This window comes from Mustelus asterias, chromosome 13 (genome assembly GCF_964213995.1).
Source record: "Mustelus asterias chromosome 13, sMusAst1.hap1.1, whole genome shotgun sequence".
Taxonomy (NCBI): Eukaryota; Metazoa; Chordata; class Chondrichthyes; order Carcharhiniformes; family Triakidae; genus Mustelus; species Mustelus asterias.
Window position 1 is genome coordinate 79,806,051 of NC_135813.1, and position 22,501 is coordinate 79,828,551.

Here is a 22,501-nt window from a genome sequence, read left to right on the forward strand (position 1 = left end):
GCCATCCTCCCGCCTCTCCCAACTCACATCCGTGCCCTCTCATTGTTGATTCCTCCACCAATGGGAACAGCCTCTCTCTACCTATTCTGCCCAGCCCCCTCATCATTTTGAACATGTCGGTCAAATCTCCTCTCAGCCTTTCCCAAGTTTCAAATCTAGCGTCAAAATTCAGTTCCTCATCCCTGGAACCATTCCATTCTGGTGATGTTTTCCTGCACTTTCTCCAACGCCGATTAATAAAGCCCGGGGTACTATCCGGTTTATTAACTGCTCTCGCCAACTTCACTGATTTATGCACAGACACATCGAGCTTTTTTTTGCTTCTTGTGGAATTGGAGCTGTTCTGTCACATAAATTAAAGCTATTGACAAATACCTCAGCCACAGAAGCTGCCAGTCGTGACTTGCATGTTGTGAACTAATTCTCAAACGTTTGAAAAGACGAACAAACTGGAGAATTAGGACAAATATCACAAAATCCTTACTTGAAGTTAGAAAGGCCCGTTGGCTTTGCTGACCCCTACCTGATGAAGGAAAGGCAAACTCACAGATCGAGAAAGGGGGGTTGGGATAAGGAAATTCCATCGGGTGCAATCGCTGTGCATCCACTCTAAACCCCAAATATGTCACCGCATTTGCCTTAAGGGTGCATTCCTCTCTCTAATCTTACTCAACCTTCCCGGCACCCTTTTAAAACCGCCTCGAGGTTGGTGAGGTATTCCTCTTCTGTGGCTCCTGTGATTAGCACATCATCCGAGTAAACAGATACCTGAGATAAATCCTGAACCGGCTCCCACTGTGCACTGAAGGATTGCACAAGACGATGAGACTCCGAGTGGCAGCCTGATGGACTGCTATAGGTCCACACACTGGTACACGTGATAATGGTGACAAGCTCCCTGGATGCATCGTCCCATTCCAGCTACTGCTACACGTGACTCACGTCTAATTTAGTAAGTTAGGCCTCCAGCTAGCTTGGAGGTCTAACTTCTATTTAGGTATAGGATACCTGTCTAATAGAGTCCTAGAGGTTTACAGCATTGAAACAGGCCCTTCGGCCCAACTTGTCCATGCTGCTCAGTTTTTACCACTAAGCTTGTCCCAATTGCCCGCATTTGGCCCACGGTAGCACGGTAGCACAGTGGTTAGCACTGCTGCTTCACAGCTCCAGGGTCCCGGGTTCGATTCCCGGCTCGGGTCACTGTCTGTGTGGAGTTTGCACATTCTCCTCGTGTCTGCGTGGGTTTCCTCCGGGTGCTCCGGTTTCCTCCCACAGTCCAAAGATGTGCGGGTTAGGTTGATTGGCCAGGTTAATAATTGTCCCTTAGAGTCCTGGGATGCGTAGGTTAGAGGGATTAGCGGGTAAAATGTGTGGGGGTAGGGCCTGGGTGGGATTGTGGTCGGTGCAGACTCGATGGGCCGAATGGCCTCCTTCTGCACTGTAGGGTTTCTATGATTCTATACCCATCGTACCCATGTAACTGTCTAAATGCTTTTTAAAAGATAAAATTGTGCCCGCCTCTACTACTACCTCTGGCAGCTTGTTCCAGACACTCACCACCCCCTGTGTGAAAAAATTGCCCCTCTGGACCCTTTTGTATCTCTCCCCTCTCACCTTAAACCTATGCCCTCCAGCTTTAGACCCCCCTATCTTTGGGAAAATATGTTGACTATCTACCTCATGTACAGAATTTTGCCATCACCACTATAATCACCACATAGTCATACGGTCGTATCTGGCATAACAACCGGCACAATGGGAGCTGCCAACTGCATAGGCTTGATCATGACCAAAGCCTCTAACTGTCTAAGTTGAGTCTCCATCTTCTCACGCAGCGAATAGGGCACAGGTCTTACTCTGTAAAATGTTGTTGTATCTGTTGGATTTCTATAAACTTGGGTTTTTAAGCCTTGTATTTTGCCTAGTTCTTCTCAATATACCTCCTGGTATCTCTGAAGGGTATCGCTCCTCCTGGGGGTGGGCTCCCCCACACGAATCATATTCTTCACAGTTCTTGGTTTGTAGACCGAATCTCCTCTGTCCCTGCACTCTCTCTGGTTCTGTACTTTGTTCGTTAAACTCTCTGCCCACATCCCTGGTGCAATTGACATCAGCAATTTCCTCCAATCCTGGTGGACCTCAGCAGCTTGCACACTTTGAAGTCCCATTATGCCTTTTTCTGAAGCCTCTTTCGGGGTATTTCTGTTTCTGCTGTCAGTTCCTTCAGTGTGGCTGTATTATTCACCCCACACACTAGCCAGTAGCTCAACATCTCATTGAGGGCAGACCCAAATTCATAATGTTCAGACATTTGCCTTAACCTCGCCATGTAAGCTGCCATTAGCTCCTCGGGGGGGTCTTATATCTCAGCATAGTCACCGAGGGCCCTTTCATTATTTCTCTGAGTTCTTTGAAGACTTTAGTGTCGGGGCATCTGGAGAAGTCAAGCTCCTCATCATCTTATAGGTTTGGGCAGCGGAGGCTGTTAAAGAAATACTTATTAACAGGGGTAACTATATACAGTGAGTGAGAAAGAGGCTACAGATTACATCAACCGCAGTCTCCAGACTGACGGGAAGGGCCCACTCTTACCTAATTGGTCGAAAGGGTCACATGACCCTCCAAAACCTTGGCCCTTAGAGGGGCGATGCTTAATCCTCGCCCTTAAAGCACCTTCCAAACCACTCACCATCCTGACTTCGAAATATGTCACCGTTCCTTCACTGTCACTGGGTCACAATTCCGGAACTCCCTTCCTAACAGCACTGAGGATGTACCTACACCCCATTGACTGCAGCGGTTCAAGAGGCAGCTCACCACCACCTTCCCAAGGACAATTAGGAATGGCCAATAAATGCTGGCCTGGCCAGCGTCACCGACACCTCATGAATAAATTGGTCAGATGAGTCCCCCAAAACCCTTGGATCCTTGATGCCGTATGTTGGGGAAATGGGTTCATAGAATCCCTACAGTGAGAAGGAGGCCATTTGTCCCATCAGGTCTGCACCAACTCTCCGAAAGAACATCCCACCCAGGCCTTATCCCCATAACCCCGCATAATTACCCCGCTAATCCCCCTTACCTATATATCTTGGGACACTAAGGGGCAATTTAAGATGGCCAATCCACCTAATCTGCACAGCTTTGGACTGTATTTTCTAGTGCAAGTCAAGAAGACAGCAACGCATTATCAGAGTCATAGAGGTCATAGAGGTTTACAGCATGGAAACAGGCCCTTCGGCCCAACTTGTCCATGCCACCCTTTTTTTTTAAAACCCCGAAGCTAATTCCAATTACCTGCATTTGGCCCATATCCCTCTGTACCCATCGTACCCATGTAGCTATCTAAATGCTTTTTAAAAGGTAAAATTGTACCCGCCTCTACAACTACCTCTGGCAGCTTGTTCCAGACACTCACCACCCTCTGTGTGAAATAACTGCCCCTCTGGACACTTTTGTATCTCTCCCCTCTCACCTTAAACCTATGCCCTCTAGTTTTAGACTCCCCTACCTTTGGGAAAAGATATTGACTATCTACCTTGTCGATGCCCCTCATTATTTTATTGACCTCTATAAGATCACCCCTCAACCTCCTACGCTCCAGAGAAAGAAGTCCCAGTCTATTCAGCCTCTCCTTATAACTCAATCCATCAAGTCCTGGGAGCATCCTAGTAAATCTTTTCTGCACTCTTTCTAGTTTAATAATATCCTTTCTATAATAGGGTGACCAGAATTGCACACAGTATTCCAAGTGTGGCCTTACCAATGTCTTGTACAACTTTAACAAGACGCCCCAACTACTGTATTCAATGTTCTGACCGATGAAACCAAGCATGCCAAATGTCTTCTTCACCACTCTGTGCACCTGTGACTCCACTTTCAAGGAGCTATGAACATGTATCCCTAGATCTCTTTGTTCTGTAACTCTCTCCAATGCCCTCCCATTAACTGAGTAAGTCCTGCCCTGGTTCAATCTACCAAAATGCATCATCTCGCATTTGTCTAAATTAAACTCCATCTGCCATTCGTCAGCCCACTGACCCAATTGGTCAAGATCCCCTTGCAATTGGAGATAACTTTCTTCACTGTCCACTATGCCACCAATCTTGGTGTCATCTGCAAACTTACTAACCATGCCCCCTATATTCTCATCCAAATCCTTAATATAAATGACAAATAATAGTGGACCCAGCACTGATCCCTGAGGCACACCGCTAGTCACAGGTCTCCAGTTTGAAAAACAACTCTCTACAACCACCCTCTGGCTTCTGTCAAGAAGCCAATTTTGTATCCATTTAGATACCTCACCCTGGATCCCATGAGATTTAACTTTATGCAACAACCTACCATGCGGTACCTTGTCAAAGGCCTTGCTAAAGTCCATGTAGACAACATCAACTGCACTGCCCTCACCTACCTTCTTGGTTACCCCTTCAAAAAACATAATCAAATTTGTGAGACATGATTTTCCACTCACAAAGCCATGCTGACTGTCCCTAATCAGTCCTTGCGTCTCTAAATGCCTGTAGATCCTGTCTCTCAAAATACCTTCCAACAATTTACCCACCACAGATGTGAGGCTAACTGGCCTGTAGTTCCCAGGCTTTTCCTTGCAGCCCTTTTTAAACAAAGGAACAACATTTGCCACTCTCCAATCTTCAGGCACCTCACCCGTGACTATTGATGATTCAAATATCTCGGCTCAGGGACCCGCAATTTCCTCCCTAGCCTCCCACAACGTCCTGGAATATACCTCATCAGGTCCTGCAGATTTATCTACCTTGATGCGCTTTAAGACTTCCAGCATCTCCTTCTCTGTAATATGTACACTCCTCAAGACATCACTATTTATTTCCCCAAGTTCTCTCACATCCATTATTGTAAAAGAACATTAATGGCGGTGAGGATTATGCACAATTTGGATGTTGTTCTTTGGTCACTGCCTCCTATAACGTGACTCTCCACAGAAGGTCAACCGGTCAGTATCTGTCCCTGTGTCACTGAGTGGTTCTGGTTTGTGTGCCTGGTTCGAGAGGTCATTCTGACACAGTTCCCAAACACTCTGCCTGTCATTATCTGCTTGGTTCAAAGTGCTGGACTCTGCCAGCCACAGTGCAATGGAAACTCCTCCAGCCCACGATCCCATGGGGCAGGAAGTGAGCAGACATCCCTGAACATTATAAACAGGAAATTGCAACATTGATTAACCCAGCTCCAATCAGCTTCTGGAAAAGTTATAAAGGTGTCAGAAGGTGGGAAAAGCCATGTGGAAATTAGTCATTTGTTCTAATTTCCTTTCAGGATCTGATTAACTTTCCGGATCTGTAGGTTCCTCTGCCTGTGTCGATTGAAACTGTTTCTTTGTGTGAGGAGTAACTGGTCTCTAAAAGCCCGTTCTCTGATTCTGTTACAGCTGAACAACACAGATACTGGATTATTCACAATTAATACAGGAGTTGATGACATTAATAAAGTGCATAAAATTAACACCTGGAATGGTCTGAGAAAGGTTAGTTCCTGCATACTGAACAATGGGTAAAGAGTACATCATAGCAACAGAGTGGAGCAAGGGCCCAGGCCTCTTTCAGCTTTCTGCATTGCCTTGTTTCTGAGTGATAATATTGATCAAACACCACAACTGAAAGCTATATAGGAAATGGGAGTTATTATAGGGGCAGAACAAAGAACAAAGAAAATTACAGCACAGGAACAGGATTTTCGGCCCTCCAAGTCTGCACCGACCATACTGCCCAACTGAACTAAAAACCCCAACACTTCCGGGGACCGTATCCCTCTATTCCCATCCTATTCATGTATTTGTCCAGACGCCCCTTAAAAGTCACTACCGTATCTGCTTCCACTACCTCCCCCGGCAACGAGTTCCAGGCACCCACCACTCTCTGTGTGAAAAATCTGCCTCGTACATCTCCTTTAAACCTTGCCCCTCGCACCTTAAACCTGTGCCCCCTAGTAATTGACTCTTCCACCCTGGGAAAAAGCTTCTGACTATCCACTCTGTCCATGCCTCTCATAATCTTGTCAACTTCTGTCAGGTCTCCCCTCAACTTCCGTCGTTCCAATGAGAACAAACCAAGTTTCTCCAACCTCTCCTCATAACTAATACCCTTCATACCAGGCAACATCCTGGTAAATCTTTTCTGTACCCTCTCCAAAGCCTCCACATCCTTCTGGTAGTGTGGCGACCAGAATTGAACACTATATTCCAAGTGTGGCCATTCGGTCCATCAATTCTGCTCTGCCATTCAATGAAATCATGACTGAACTGACGTGATAATCCTCAACTCCACTTTCCCACCTTATCCCCCTAACCCTCGATTCTCTTACTGAGTAAAAATCTGTCTGTCTCAGCCTTGGACTTACTCAATGACCCTGCCATCCCCTCTGAGGGAAAAAATTCCTCCTCATCTCTGTCTTCAATGGGTGAACCCCCTTGCTCTGAGATGATGCCCTTAGGTCCTAGACTCTCCCACAAGGGGAAACAACCTCTCAGCATCTACCCTTTCGAGCCTCCTGAGAATCCGATATGTCTCAATCTGGGCATCTCTCATTTCTCTAAACTCCAATGAGTGCAGGCCCAACCTACTCACCCTCTCCCCATCAGAAAATCCCTACCTACCCGGCATCGACCGAGCGAACCTTCTCTGGACTGTCTCCAATGCCCGGATATCTTTCCTTTGATAAGTGGACTAAAACTGTTCACAGTTCTCAATGCAATTCTGATATTCCAGGTGAACTTCTGGCATTCTGAACAGTGCAACATGCTGAATGGGACAGCGGGCGAAATGTGGCCACCCTTCATGGATCCATCTGACTCGTTGAAGTTCTTTAGCCCCGATGCTTGTAGGTATGAATCAAGATAATCTACAAAGATTCGTGAGGAATGGTTGTAACGTTTGGTAAAAGGTAATAAATTATAATGTAAAGAGGGTGATTTGGGGCAGGCACGGAAAGTGAGCGAGGGAGTGGGAGTTTTAGCTGGAGTTATCCATTGCCAGAGCAATGTTGAATGAGGACATTGTGGGATGTGTGTCTCCAAACATTCGTCACAATCCTAAATACTTCATAGTAGAAAACAGAAACACATTCTGGAAATATTGGAGAATCAAGTGTCGAATGAGAATGAAAAACCAGAAGAAATTAACATCAGTAAAAGAGAATTCTGTAGAAATCAATGACATTAAAAGTTGATTAATTCCCTCGATGTGGTCGCTATGGAGATAGTGGATACATTTCTTTCATCATTCCTCAAATCCCGGGATTCTAGAACAATCCCAAAGATTGGAAACGTGACCCCATTGTGTAAAAAAACATGGATATATAAACCCTTCCATCTGACATCAGGAATATGGAAAATGCTACAATTTAGTCATCGGGATGAAGTAAAAGGCATTTAAACTGTGAGAATGTGAGGAAGCAGTCACCCTGGAATTGTCTTCTCCCTGGGAATCAGCACAAGCTGACGAGCCTCTCCCTACTGTTTTGCTGCCGCTTCTCATGGGACACCTTTTCCTAGGAAGTGTGGTGCAATGTGTTAGGATGGTATGTTTGCCCAGTTGAATAGCTGGCTAAGTGGCATGAGGCTGTTCAAATGTCTGAGGCTACGAAGGTGAGGTTGGAAGTTATTAATAGTTGAGCGATGGACGTCATTGGCTGGCCAGCAATAGTTGCCCATCCCCTTGAAATTGAGTGGCTTCCTAGGCCATTTCAGAGGGCAGCTGAGAGCCAACCACATTGCTATTGGTCTGGAATCACATGTAGGCCAGACCAGGTTAAGATGGCAGATTTCGTTAAGAGGGCGGCACGGTAGCGCAGTGGTTAGCACTGCTGCTTCACAGCTCCAGGGTCCCGGGTTCGATCCCCGGCTCGGGTCACTGTCTGTGTGGAGTTTGCACATTCTCCTCGTGTCTGCGTGGGTTTCCTCCGGGTGCTCCGGTTTCCTCCCACAGTCCAAAGATGTGCGGGTTAGGTTGATTGGCCAGGTTAAAAATTGCCCCTTAGAATCCTAAAATGCGTAGGTTAGAGGGATTAGCGGGTAAATATGTGGGAGTAGGGTCTGGGTGGGATTGTGGTCGGTGCAGACTCGATGGGCTGAATGGCCTCCTTCTGCACTGTAGGGTTTCTATGATTTCTATGATTTCCGTCCTCAAAGGACATTAGTGAACCTGATGGGTTTTTCCGTCAATCGACGATGGTTTCCTGGTCATCAGTAGATTCTTAATTCCAGATATTTTTTATTGAATTCAAATTCCACCGTCTGCCGTGGCGGGATTCGAACCCGGGTCCCCAGAAGATTAGCTGAGTTTTTGGATTAATTGTCAAGTGATAATACCACTGGGCCATCGCCTCTACTGGAGAATGCAGCAGTGGGTGAGGGTAGAGGGGTAGTTGGTCAGATTTGGAATGTAAGGATGCAGTCACTGAGCTGACCGCCCATGTGGTGATGTTAAACCTCCTGCAGCATTTACACCCAGACCCTTCACACCGCTCGCAGACCGAGGGCAGCTTGGAACCGATTGGCTGCTGTGTAACTTGTTGTCGCTCTCCCAATATTGTCCAGCCAATGGCAGCTCTGCCCCCACTTGAATCTACCTCACCTTTAAATGGTTGGAGTATGGCAGGATAAATTTAATTGGTGAACAGTAAGAAGTCTCACAACACCAGGTTAAAGTCCAACAGGTTTATTTGGTAGCACAAACCACTAGCTTTCGGAGCGCTGCCCCTTCGTCAGGTGAGTGGGAGTTCTGTTCACAAACAGGGCATATATAGATACAAACTCAATTTACAAGATAATGGTTGGAATGCGAGTCTTTACAGGTAATCTTGCTGGTGCCAGTACAGAGCGAGACTGCGGATAGTTGGGAACCTGTCTCGGGGGCAGGGAATTCATACGGTGTTCGTGGAAGTGGAAATGACTAGGGTTGGGAAGCATTTCCCGATCAGGGCCATTGTGATCTCCTGGACTCGTTTCGATCGCCTCAGGGGGTCGGAGAGGAATTTCCCAGATTTTCTTTCCCCATATTGGCCCTGGGGTTTTTCACTCTGGGTTTTCGCCTCTCCCTGGAGATCACATGGTCTGGAATGGGGGGGTGGGGGTGAGTTAATAGGTTGTAATGAACAAAGCATCATAGCTGTGAGGGACAGCTCGGTGGATAGGATATTGGTATGTAGATAGGCTGGAAAATTGGGCGGGGATCCTGGATTCAGGATTCAATCCTGGACCGGGGAGCGGCGCGGGCTTGGAGGGCCGAAGGGCCTGTTCCTGTGCTGTATTGTTCTTTGTTCTTTGTTCTTTGTAATCAAGTCGTAAAGGTACAGACAATGTGAGTGGAGAGAGCGTTAAGCACAGGTTAAAGAAATGTGTATTGTCTCCAGCCAGGACAGCCAGTGAGATTTTGCAAGCCCAGGCAAGTTGTGGGGGTTACAGATAGTGTGACATGAACCCAAGGTCCTGGTTGAGGCCGCCTCATGTGTGCGGAACTTGGCTACCTGTCTCTGCTCAGCGACTCTGCGCTGTCGTGTGTCGTGAAGGCCGCCTTGGAGAATGCTTACCCGAAGATCAGAGGCCGAATGCCCGTGACTGCTGAAGTGTTCCCCAACAGCAAGAGAACACTCCTGCCTGGTGAGTGTCGAGCGGTGTTCATTCGTCTGTTGTCGTAGCGTCTGCATGGTCTCCCCAATCCTCGGGACATCCTTTCCTGCAGCGTATCAGGTAGACAACGTTGGCCGAGTTGCAAGAGTATGTACCGTGTACCTGGTGGATGGTGTTCTCACGTGAGATGATGATCCGGCACGTCTTGCAGAGGTTGCTGTGGCAGGGTTGTGTGGTGTCATAGTCACTGTTCTCCTGAAGGCTGGGTAGTTTGCTGCGGACAATGGTCTGTTTGAGGTTATGCGGTTGTTTGAAGGCAAGTAGTCGGGGTGTGGGGATGGCCTTGGCGAGATGTTCGTCTTCATCAATGACATGTTGAAGGCTCCGGAGAAGATGTCATAGCTTCTCTGCTCCGGGGAAGTACTGGATGACAAAGGGTATTCTGCCGCCATGTCCTGTGTTTGTCTTCTGAGGAGGTTGGTGCAGTTTTTCGCTGTGGAGCGTCGGAACTGTCGATCGATGATTGAGGGCCATATCTTACGAGGGCATCTTTCAGCGTCTGTAGGTGTCTGTTGATTTCCTCCTCATCTGAGCAGATCCTGTGTATACGGAGGGGTTGTCCATAGGGGATGGCTTCTTTAACGTGTTTAGGGTGGAAGCTGGAGAAGTGAAGCATTGTGAGGTTATCCGTGGGCTTGCGGTACAGTGAAGTGCTGAGGTGACCGTCCTTGATGGAGATGCGTGTGTCCAAGAATGCAACCGATTCCGGGGAGTAGTCCATGGTGAGTCTGATGGTGGGATGGAACTTGTTGATGTCATCATATAGTTGTTTCAGTGATTTAATTGGTGCAGGCCTCACACAAACATGGGCCCCTGTTACACTGTGCAGCAGCCAATCATATCCAATGTTTAGATCTGGGCTGTACACCACAATTCTGAAAATAAGCAGGAGTAAGAGTTATCTGGATGGGTATCAATAGGGAGGGAATAGAGGGATATAGACCTAGTAAGGGCACTTTAGTTCAGCACAGGCTTGGAGGGCCGAAGGGCCTGTTCCTGTGCTGTACTTTTCTTTGTTCTTTGTTCTCATGTGGGAGTACAAAGTTTGCTGCAACACTTGAATTGGGTCTGGTTTTATTGTCCATTCTGATCCTTGCACCCGATACCCGGGGCTGTCCAATTTCACTCCTGATTTCTCTGTTTCGTTTTCCACAGATGTTGCCAGATTGAACTAGATTTGACATATTGTGTAATTTGTTGAGTGAGGGTCACTTTGACGGCCTTTGGACTATATAACACTAACAAATATTACACACATCAGGGAGGAAGTGCTGAAGTGGTATTGTTGCTGGACTGGTAATCCAGAGACCCAGGGTAATGCTCTGGGGACCCGGGTTCGAATCCCACCACGGCAGATGGTGAAATTTGAATTCAGTAAAATCTGGAATTACAAGTCTATTAGTGACCATGAAACCATTGTCGATTCTCAGGAAAACCCATCTGGTGTCATTGATGAAGACTAACATCCCGCCAAGGCCATCCCCACACCCCCACTACTTGCCTTCAAACAATCTGGTTCACTAATGTCCTTTAGGGAAGGAAATCTGCTGTCTTTAGCTGGTCTGGCCTCCATGTGACACCCGACCCACAGCAATGCGGTTAACTCTTATATGCCCCCAGGGATAGGCAACAAATGGTGACCCAGCCAAAGACGCCCACACCCCATGAATGGATAAAAGAAAATGTACTTTTCGGTGAACAGGCCCTTACACACTGGTTAATTATTCACTCTGCAATTACAAAATAGGCAGCAAGATTTATACTTACAGAGTTTAACTTTTAAATTTGAACAGGTCATTGGAGTTGGTTTACCAAGAGTCAGGCTGGACTTATGGGCTACCTTCTTACCGATACATTGCTCCAAAGACGATGTTTGCGAATGGGACAGTGTATCCCCCCAATGAAGGCTTCTGTCCATGCAGACAGTCCGGAGTGCTGAACGTCAGCACGTGCAGATACAGTGAGTATATAAATCTGGTTTACGCACAGTTAAAACGGAAAACCAAATGGATACAAGAAATCCAATTAATACCTCAACTTCTCCTCAGCTGCGATGATGTTAATGTTGAAGCAATAATTAGTTATGGACAGGAGGGGAGTTGATTGAAGTAACCCTGATTTCCCCTCCCACCATCCACTCACAGACAGAAAAGTGCTTTTGATTTCTGATTTCCCTTTTTATGTATTTCCACAACCCTTAAATTAATGACCCCACAGCACACTCGAGATCAGATAAAGTAAGGGATTGGCTTATTTCGCAGCATCCATCCTATTACTCTGATATAATAAAGTGTGGGTTCAGGTCGAGACCAGGACAAAAGTAAAAGTTAGGATTTCCCGTGAGTCCAGAGTCCAGAATCAAAAGTTCAATTGCGTTTCCCTTTGGAGGGTTGCAGGCTGACTGTTGCAGGGTGATGCATCTTTCCAGAAATGAGGACTTCCAGGATGGGAGAAAGCACACAGAAAGGAATTGAACGCATAGACGCAGGAGTCGTTCACAGAGTAGGGAAGGGTCAGGCAATTTAAACTGGGACAGAAGTGTTCCTGTTGGTACCTGTTAGATGGTAAGATGGCAGACAGAGAGACAGGCTGCTTGCCTGGAGTCCTGCTGCTCTTTGGAGGTTAAATAGTGACTGAAGGTCAAATTCAAAAGCTGTATAATTCCAGGGATTCGGGCAGCACAAGTTGTAGTCAGTGACAGGGTGATTTGAGCTATTCAGCTAACAGGCCCCTCCCTCCCTGACACACACAGGCTGGAATTCTCCAACATTCGCTCCCCGCTGCCCCTGCAAGCAAGGACGGAGAATTCGGCACTCAGTCAAATCTCTGCTCACTGCAGCGGGAGCAGAGAATCCCACTGGCGTGAACAGCCAGAGAATCCCACCCATTGTGTCTTGGAGCAGGGGGGTCTTTAGCACCATCTTGGGGACTAGGTGTCATAAACAGCTGCCTTTGCCCATAGCTGGCTGGTCCAGACGCTATCGTTTGTGTTGGCTTGGCTGGAATGTTTATGGGATGTTAACTATGAATCTTTCATCTTCAGATGCTCAAATCTTCATCTCTCACCCGCACTTCTACAACGCTGATCCAGTCCTACAGAAGGCAATTAATGGGTTACATCCCAATGAGAAAAACCATGCACTTTTCATTGACATCCATCCTGTAAGTACGGTCTTCACTGACAAACCAACCAAAAACTAGCAAAACTAGCAAAACTAACTGACAACCTCACAACATCTGACATCTCAAGAATGAGTCTGTGATTCACAAAGAGGGCCAAGGAACACACACATGTTTGTTCTGATTCAGCCTCAGTCTCTCTCAGCTCAATCCCAGCCCGTTACATTTCCACCAGAGAAATGGTTCCATGTCAATCTCTTTATCTTCCTGCTTTTTGCTGAGGTTTTTAAACACAGTGTTGAGTTACCCAATATCTGCATTGCTTTTTCCAAGCTAATTTTATGTGTCTGAGATCTGGTCAAGTGCACAGTCCGGAAACTATCTAGAATGTTCCTCCTGCAGCATCTCAGTTTCTCCCACTTCCACCGGCTGGCGAGGCGGACATTCTAGAAGCAGCCAGGGCAATCCCCAGGATAAAGTCAATTCCTTATATAGGGATTTGATAAACTCCTCCAAATACAACTTCTCCACTTACTCAGTCACTTCTAATCCGACTGTAACAATGGGGCAAGTTTCTAATCTCCATGTTCCCCTCGATTTATATTCTTTCCTGCATCAGCCACTCTGCAAAGTGATTTGCTTCAGCAGCCAATATCAGTGACCGATTTGTCAACTTTCACTGAGGCCATTGTCTCTTAAAGAGCAATCTTCAGGGGAAGGGTCACATGACTGGGGGAACCAATCAGGGAGCAGGGTGGGGTACTCAGGGGCCCCTGTACTCAGAGTCATCTCGGGAGCTGGTTGCAGCCGCCAGGCTCTGAGCTTCCGTAGAGTTTCCACCTGCAAATAAATGAGTTGTGTTTTCTCTAAACTGCTGAATGAGAATCTTTACCGTTTCCCAATATCTCAACAAAAGTAAAATACTGTGGATGCTGGAAATTGGATAAAAGCAGAAAATGCCACTCGTTACATCCTGCCTAGCAGAAAATGACCCATTTATGCCTACTCTCCGTATCCTGTTAGCTAGCCAATCCTTTACCCATGTCAATTTGTTACCCCTTACACCACGGGCTTTTATTTGCTGCATCAAGCTTTGATGTTTTGATTTGATTTGATTTATTGTCAAATGTATTAACATACAGTGAAAAGTATTGTTTCTTGCGTGCTACACAGACAAAGCATACTGTTCATAGAGAAGGAAATGAGAGAGTGCAGAATGTAGTGTTACAGTCATAGCTAGGGTGTAGAGAAAGATCAACTTAATGCCAGGTAAGTCCATTCAAAAGCCTGACAGCAGCAGGGAAGAAGCTGTTCTTGAGTTGGTTGGTACGTGGCCTCAGACTTTTGTATCTTTTTGCTCGAAGGAAGAAGGTGGAAGAGGGAATGTCCGGGGTGCGTGGGGTACTTAATTATGCTGCCTGCTTTGCCGAGGCAGCGGGAAGTGTAGACAGAGTCAATGGATGGGAGGCAGATGTGGCACCTTAACAAATACCTCTAAAAATCTAAGTACAGTCCAACCTTCAGTTCCCTGCTATCCAATTTCACTTCTTCAAAGAACTCCAATAGATTGATTAAACACAAGGTCGATATGCCCCATCCTATTAATTATCAAGCCCCCTCTGATTATAACCTGTTCATTAGGCAGGGAGATAGCCCATGCCAAGAGCCAACTGAGTGCCCAAAATTCCATTCAAGATCACTGTCAAAAGAAACTCTCAACCTGATAGATATTTGGCACAACATCATGGGCCAAAGGGCCTGTTCCTGCGCTCCACTGTTCTATATTCCGTGTTCCATGTTCTATGTTCTGTGTTCTATGTTCTCACATCAATTGTGACATTTGGGAAACATTAGCTGAGTATTGAGGCGGATGATGACACCAGCTGTGGGCAGGGATTTGCAACCGTGACCCCCTGTAGTTCTCCTCACTGACCTGCTCTAAGTCTATCCCAACCAACTGGTTCTCGAAGCTTGCCAGTGAGTTCTGTAGGAGTTTGGGTTGTGAAGGTGACTCTGTCACGTTGCGAGCTCTCGGGGTGAATCCTGTGGCTGTGGGGTTGCCTCTCAATTGTGCTTTTCCGTGCAGTTATCGACATTGTGAAAGAAATTCCAGTCAAGTTTGGATTTCTCGAGCTGATAAAATCAGTGGCAAGTCCTGACTGGGAAAAGAGAATGTGAGAGTTCTGTCCAACTTTGTGACTGATTTGACTCTGAACTGAACCAACTGAGACAAGAGTAAACACGGGGAGCATCAGGAAAGATTAATTCTGATTAATGTGAGCGATTACTGAGCAAAAACTGTGAAACTATCTGACACATTGCAGAAAATATTTCACATTCTTTTATTTTTCTTTTGCAGTTGTCGGGAATCCCACTGAATGTCTCAATTAAATTACAATTAAACCTGTTCCTCAAATCTGCAAAAGGAATACAGTAAGTGAGTTTTATTTGATAATTTTTATAAAGTGCTGGCTGTATAACAACCAGTTAAAGACCAAACATCTGCAGTAGTTGTGATTGCCAGCAGAACTCTGTAACAGAAAGTGACATGCATTATAACCCCAGGCACTGAACCTGAACAGACTGGATTCACACGAGAGAAATGTGAGAAAGTAAAACTGCTTCAAACTGGAAAAATACAAGAATACATTCGAAAATCATCGAATGAATGTCGTGGGAGAGGGGTTTTGTACGGAATGAGGAATCGAGAGAGTCTGTAGCCCACTCCCAGAGTCTGTACCCCACTCCCCAACCGTGTACCCCACTCCCCGAGTCTGTACCCCACTCCCAGAGTCTGTACCCACTCCCCAACCGTGTACCCTACTCCCCGAGTCTGTACCCCACTCCCCGAGTCTGTACCCCACTCCCCAACCATGTACCCTATTCCCCAAGTCTGCACCCCACTCCCAGAGTCTGTACCCCACTCCCAGAGTCTGTACCCCACTCCCAGAGTGTGTACCCCACTCCCCAACCATTTACCCCACTCCCCGAGTCTGTACCCCACTCCCAGAGTCTGTACCCCACTCCCCAACCATGTACCCCACTCCCAGAGTCTGTACCCCACACCAAGAGTCTGTACCCCACTCCCTGAGTCAGTACCCCACTCCCCAACTGTGTACCCCGCTCCCCGAGTCTGTACTCAACTCCCCGACTCTGTATCCCACTCCCAGAGTCTGTACCCCACTCCCCAACCATGTACCCCACTCCCCGAGTCTGTATCCCACTCCCTGAGTCTGCACCCCACTCCCTGGGTCTGTACCCCACTCCCAGAGTCTGTACCCCATTCCCCAAGTCTGTACCACACTTCCAGAGTCTGTACCCCACTCCCAGAGTCTGTACCCCACTCCCCAAACATGTACCCCACTCCCCGAGTCTGTATCACACTCCCTGAGTCTGTACCCCACTCCCAGAGTCTGTACCCCACTCCCAGAGTCTGTACCCCACTCCCAGAGTCTGTGCCCCATTCCCCAAGTCTGTACCCCACTTCCAGAGTCTGTACCCCACTCCCCAACTATGTACCCCACTCCCCGAGTCTAAACCCCATCCCCCAAGTCTATACCCCACTCCCAGAGTTTGTACCCCACTCCCCAACTGTGTAGCCCACTCCCCGAGTCGGTACCCCACTCCCCAAGTCTGTACCCCACTCCCCAGAGTCTGTAACACACTCCCGAGTCTGTACCCCACTCCCAGTGTCTGTACCCCACTCCCAGAGTCTGTACCCCACTCCCAGATTCTGTACCCCACTCTCCAACCATTTACCCCACTCCCAGAGTCTGTACCCCACTCAAAGAGTCTGTAGCCCACTCCCCAACCATTTACCCCACTCTCCGAGTCTGTACCCCACTCCCAGGGTCTGTACCCCACTCCCCAACCATGTACCCCACTCCCAGAGTCTGTACCCCACACCAAGAGTCTGTACCCCACTCCCTGAGTCAGTACCCCACTCCCCAACTGTGTACCCCGCTCCCCGAGTCTGTACTCAACTCCCCGACTCTGTATCCCACTCCCAGAGTCTGTACCCCACTCCCCAACCATGTACCCCACTCCCCGAGTCTGTATCCCACTCCCTGAGTCTGCACCCCACTCCCTGGGTCTGTACCCCACTCCCAGAGTCTGTGCTCCATTCCCCAAGTCTGTACCCCACTTCCAGAGTCTGTACCCCACTCCCCAACCATGTACCCCACTCCCCGAGTCTGTACCCCATCCCCCAAGTCTATACCCCACTCCCAGAGTTTGTACCCCACTCCCCAACTGTGTAGCCCACTCCCAGAGTCTATACCCCACTCCCCAACCATTTACCCCACTCCCCGAGTCTGTACCCCACTCCCTGAGTCTGCACCCCACTCCCTGGGTCTGTGCCCCACTCCCAGAGTCTGTACCCCACTCCCAGAGTCTGTGCCCCATTCCCCAAGTTTGTACCTCACTCCCAGAGTCTGTACCCCACTCCCCAAGTGAGTACCCCACTCCTCGAGTCTGTACTCCACTCCCCGAGTCTGTACCCCACTCCCCAAGTGTGTACCTCACTCCGCGAGTGAGTACTCCACTCCCCGAGTGTGTACTCCACTCCCCGAGTCTGTATCCCACTCCTCGAGTCTGTACCCCACTCCGCGAGACTGTACCCCACTCCCAGAGTCTGTACCCCACTCCCCAAGTCTGTACCCCAGTCGGTGCCCCACTCCCAGAGTCTGTACCCCACTCTCTGAGTCTGTACCCCACTCCCTGAGTCTGTACCCCACTCCCCGAGTCTGTACCCCACTCTCTGAGTATGTACCCCACTCCCAGAGTCTGTACCCCACTCCCCGAGTCTGTACCCCAGTCGGTGCCCCACTCCCAGAGTCTGTACCCCACTCCCCAGAGTCTGTACTGCACTCCCAGAGTCTGTACCCCACTCCCCAAGTGTGTACCTCACTCCGTGAGTGAGTACTCCACTCCCCGAGTGTGTATCGCACTCCGCGAGTGAGTACTCCACTCCCCGAGTCTGTACCCTACTCCCCGAATCTGTACCCAATTCTGCGAGACTGTACCCCACTCCCAGAGTCTGTACCCCACTCCCCGTGTCTGTACCCCACTCCGCGAGACTGTACCCCACTCCCAGAGTCTGTACCCCACTCCCCAAGTCTGTACCCCACTCCCCAAGTCTGTACCCCAGTCGGTCCCCCACACCAGAGTCTGTACCCCACTCTCTGAGTCTGTACCCCATTCCCCAAGTCTGTACCCCACTCCCCGAGTCTGTACCCCACTCCCCGAGTCTGTACCCCACTCCCCGAGTCTGTACCCCACTGCACGAGTCTGTACCCCACTCTCTGAGTATGTACCCCACTCCCAGAGTCTGTACCCCACTCCCCAAGTGTGTACCTCACTCCGCGAGTGAGTACTCCACTCCCCGAGTGTGTACTCCACTCCCCGACTCTGTACCCCACTCCCTGAGACTGTACCCCACTCCCCAGAGTCTGTACCCCACTCCCCGAGTCTGTACCCCACTCCGTGAGACTGTACCCCACTCCCAGAGTCTGTACTCCACTCCACAAATCTGTACCCCAGTCTGTACCCCACTCCCAGGGTCTGTACCCCACTCTCTGAGTCTGTACCCCATTCCCTGAGTCTGTACCCCACTTCCCAAGTCTGTATCCCACTCCCCAAGTGTGTACCCCACTCCCCAGTGTCTGTACCCCACTCCCCGAGTCTGTACCCCACTCCCCGAGTCTGTACCCCACTCCCCGAGTCTGTACCCCACTCCGCGAGACTGTACCCCACTCCCAGAGTCTGTACCCCACTCCCCAAGTCTGTACCCCAGTCTGTACCCCACTCTCTGAGTCTGTACCCCATTCCCCTGAGAAGTGATCGCATTGAAAGAGAGGATTTTTAAGGGGCTTGGCAGGGTAAGTGCTGAGAGGATGTTTCCCCTCGTGGGAAACAGAGGGAATCATCTCAGAATAAAGGGGCACCAATTTAAGACTGAGATAGAACATAGAACATAGAACAGTACAGCACAGAACAGGCCCTTCGGCCCACGATGTTGTGCCGAGCTTTATCTGAAACCAAGATCAAGCTATCCCACTCCATATCATCCTGGTGTGCTCCATGTGCCTATCCAATAACCGCTTAAATGTTCCTAAAGTGTCTGACTCCACTATCACTGCAGGCAGTCCATTCCACACCCCAACCACTCTCTGCGTAAAAAACCTACCTCTGATATCCTTCCTATATCTCCCACCATGAACCCCATAGTTATGCCCCCTTGTAATAGCTCCATCCACCCGAGGAAATAGTCTTTGAACGTTCACTCTATCTATCCCCTTCATCATTTTATAAACCTCTATTAAGTCTCCCCTCAGCCTCCTCCGCTCCAGAGAGAACAGCCCTAGCTCCCTCAACCTTTCCTCATAAGACCTACCCTCCAAACCAGGCAGCATCCTGGTAAATCACCTCTGCACTCTTTCCAGCGCTTCCACATCCTTATAGTGAGGTGACCAGAACTGCACACAATATTCCAAATGTGGTCTCACCAAGGTCCTGTACAGTTGCAGCATAACCCCACGGCTCTTAAACTCCAACCCCCTGTTAATAAAAGCTAACTCACTATAGGCCTTCTTCACAGCTCTATCCACTTGAGTGGCAACCTTTAGAGATCTGTGGATATGGACCCCAAGATCTCTCTGTTCCTCCACAGTCTCCAGAACCCTAGCTTTGACCCTGTAGAACATAGAACATAGAACATAGAACATTACAGCGCAGAACAGGCCCTTCGGCCCACGATGTTGCACCGACCAGTTAAAAAAAAAACTGTGACCCTCCAACCTAAACCAATTTCTTTTCGTCCATGAACCTATCTACGGATCTCTTAAACGCCCCCAAACTAGGCGCATTTACTACTGATGCTGGCAGGGCATTCCAATCCCTCACCACCCTCTGGGTAAAGAACCTACCCCTGACATCGGTTCTATAACTACCCCCCCTCAATTTAAAGCCATGCCCCCTCGTGCTGGATTTCTCCATCAGAGGAAAAAGGCTATCACTATCCACCCTATCTAAACCTCTAATCATCTTATATGTTTCAATAAGATCCCCTCTTAGCCGCCGCCTTTCCAGCGAAAACAATCCCAAATCCCTCAGCCTCTCCTCATAGGATCTCCCCTCCATACCAGGCAACATCCTGGTAAACCTCCTCTGCACCCTCTCCAAAGCCTCCACATCCTTCCTGTAATGTGGGGACCAGAACTGCACACAGTACTCCAAGTGCGGCCGCACCAGAGTTGTGTACAGTTGCAACATAACGCTACGACTCCTAAATTCAATCCCCCTACCAATAAACGCCAAGACACCATATGCCTTCTTAACAACCTTATCTACTTGATTCCCAACTTTCAGGGATCTATGCACACATACACCTAGATCCCTCTGCTCCTCCACACTATTCAAAGTCCTCCCGTTAGCCCTATACTCAACACATCTGTTATTCCTACCAAAGTGAATTACCTCACACTTCTCCGCATTAAACTCCATCCGCCACCTCTCGGCCCAACTTTGCAACCTGTCTAAGTCTTCCTGCAAACTACGACACCCTTCCTCACTGTCTACCACACCACCGACTTTGGTGTCATGAGCAAATTTGCTAATCCACCCAACTATACCCTCATCCAGATCATTAATAAATATTACAAACAGCAGTGGCCCCAAAACAGATCCCTGAGGTACACCACTTGTAACCGCACTCCATGATGAATATTTACTATCAACCACCACCCTCTGTTTCCTATCCGCTAGCCAATTCCTGATCCAATTTCCTAGATCACCCCCAATCCCATACATCTGCATTTTCTGCAGAAGCCTACCATGGTGAACCTTATCAAACGCCTTACTAAAATCCATATATACCACGTCCACTGCCTTGCCCCCATCCACCTCCTTGGTCACTTTCTCAAAAAACTCAATAAGGTTAGTAAGGCACGACCTACCTGCCACAAAACCATGCTGACTATCACCTATCAATTCATTACTCTCCAAATAACTATAAATCCTATCCCTTATAATTTTTTCCAACATCTTGCCGACAACAGAAGTGAGACTCACCGGTCTATAATTCCCGGGGAAGTCTCTGTTCCCCTTCTTAAACAATGGGACAACATTCGCTAACCTCCAATCTTCTGGTACTATACCAGAGGCCAACGACGACCTGAAGATCAGAGCCAGAGGCTCTGCAATCACTTCTCTTGCCTCCCAGAGAATCCCTGTAATCCACATTTAAATTAGTCCTACCAAAATGAATCATAGAAATCATAGAAACCCTACAGTGCAGAAGGAGGCCATTCGGCCCATCGAGTCTGCACCGACCACAATCCCACCCAGGCCCCCACATATTTACCCGCTAATCGCACTAACCTACGCATCTCAGGACTCTAAGGGGCAATTTTTAACCTGGCCAATCAACCTAACCCGCACATCTTTGGACAGTTATGCCCCCTTGTAATAGCTCCATCCACCCGAGGAAATAGTCTTTGAACGTTCACTCTAGCTATCCCCTTCATCATTTTATAAACCTCTATTAAGTCTCCCCTCAGCCTCCTCCGCTCCAGAGACCTCACCTCACATTTATCAGGGTTAAACTCCATTTGCCATTTTTCAGCCCAGCTTTGCATCCTATCTATGTCTCTTTGCAGCCTACAACAGCCCTCCACCTCATCCACTACTCCACCAATCTTGGTGTCATCAGCAAATTTACTGATCCACCCTTCAGCCCCCTCCTCTAAGTCATTAATAAAAATCACAAAGAGCAGAGGACCAAGCACTGAACCCTGTGGCACTCCGCTAGCAACCTGCCTCCAGTCCAAGAATTTTCCATCCACCACCACCCTCTGTCTTCGATCAGATAGCCAGTTACCTATCCAATCGGCCAACTTTCCCTCTATCCCACACCTCCTTACTTTCATCATAAGCCGACCATGGGGGTCCTTATCAAACGCCTTACTAAAATCCATGTATATGACATCAACTGCCCTACCTTCATCAACACACTTAGTTACCTCCTCAAAAAATTCTATCAAATTTGTGAGGCACGACTTGCCCTTCACGAATCCGTGCTGACTATCCTGGATTAATCCGCATCTTTCTAAATGGTCGTAAATCCCATTCCTAAGGACCTTTTCCATCAATTTACCAACCACCGAAGTAAGACTAACCGGTCTATAATTACCAGGGTCATTTCTATTCCCTTTCTTAAACAGAGGAACAACATTCGCCACTCTCCAGTCCTCTGGCACCATCCCCGTGGACAGTGAGGACCCAAAGATCAAAGCCAAAGGCTCTGCAATCTCATCCCTTGCCTCCCAAAGAATCCTAGGATATATTTCATCAGGCCCAGGGGACTTATCGACCTTCAGTTTATTCAAAACTGCCAGTACATCCTCCCTCCGAACAACTATTTCCTCCAGCCTATTAGCCTGAAACACCTTCTCTTCCTCAAAAACATGGCCCCTCTCCTTGGTGAACACTGAAGAAAACACTGGAGATGAGGATGAAATTCTTCTTCCAGTGTTGTGAGTCTTTGGAACACCTTGCTACAGAGAGCTGTGCGAGCAGAGGCCTTGTGTATATTTAAGGCTGAGATAGATTCTTAAGGGGATCAAGGGTTACAGGGAAAGGGCAGGAAAGTGAACATGACGAATGCCGGATCAGCCATAGTCCTATTGAATGGCGGAGCAGGCTCGAGGGGCC

General features: G+C 48.3%; 1 protein-coding gene across 1 annotated transcript in view; it reads left to right on the forward strand.

Annotated features, from left to right (window-relative positions):
- The window catches only part of LOC144502286 (scavenger receptor class B member 1-like), a 55,453-nt gene that overhangs the window by 15,168 nt on the left and 17,784 nt on the right, over nt 1–22,501 (forward strand). The window contains exons 5-9 of the mRNA XM_078226100.1: nt 5,414–5,509; nt 6,750–6,865; nt 11,464–11,630; nt 12,714–12,832; nt 15,150–15,223. Coding sequence (XP_078082226.1) covers nt 5,414–5,509; nt 6,750–6,865; nt 11,464–11,630; nt 12,714–12,832; nt 15,150–15,223 — 572 coding nt within the window. The remainder of the gene's footprint in view (nt 1–5,413; nt 5,510–6,749; nt 6,866–11,463; nt 11,631–12,713; nt 12,833–15,149; nt 15,224–22,501) is intronic.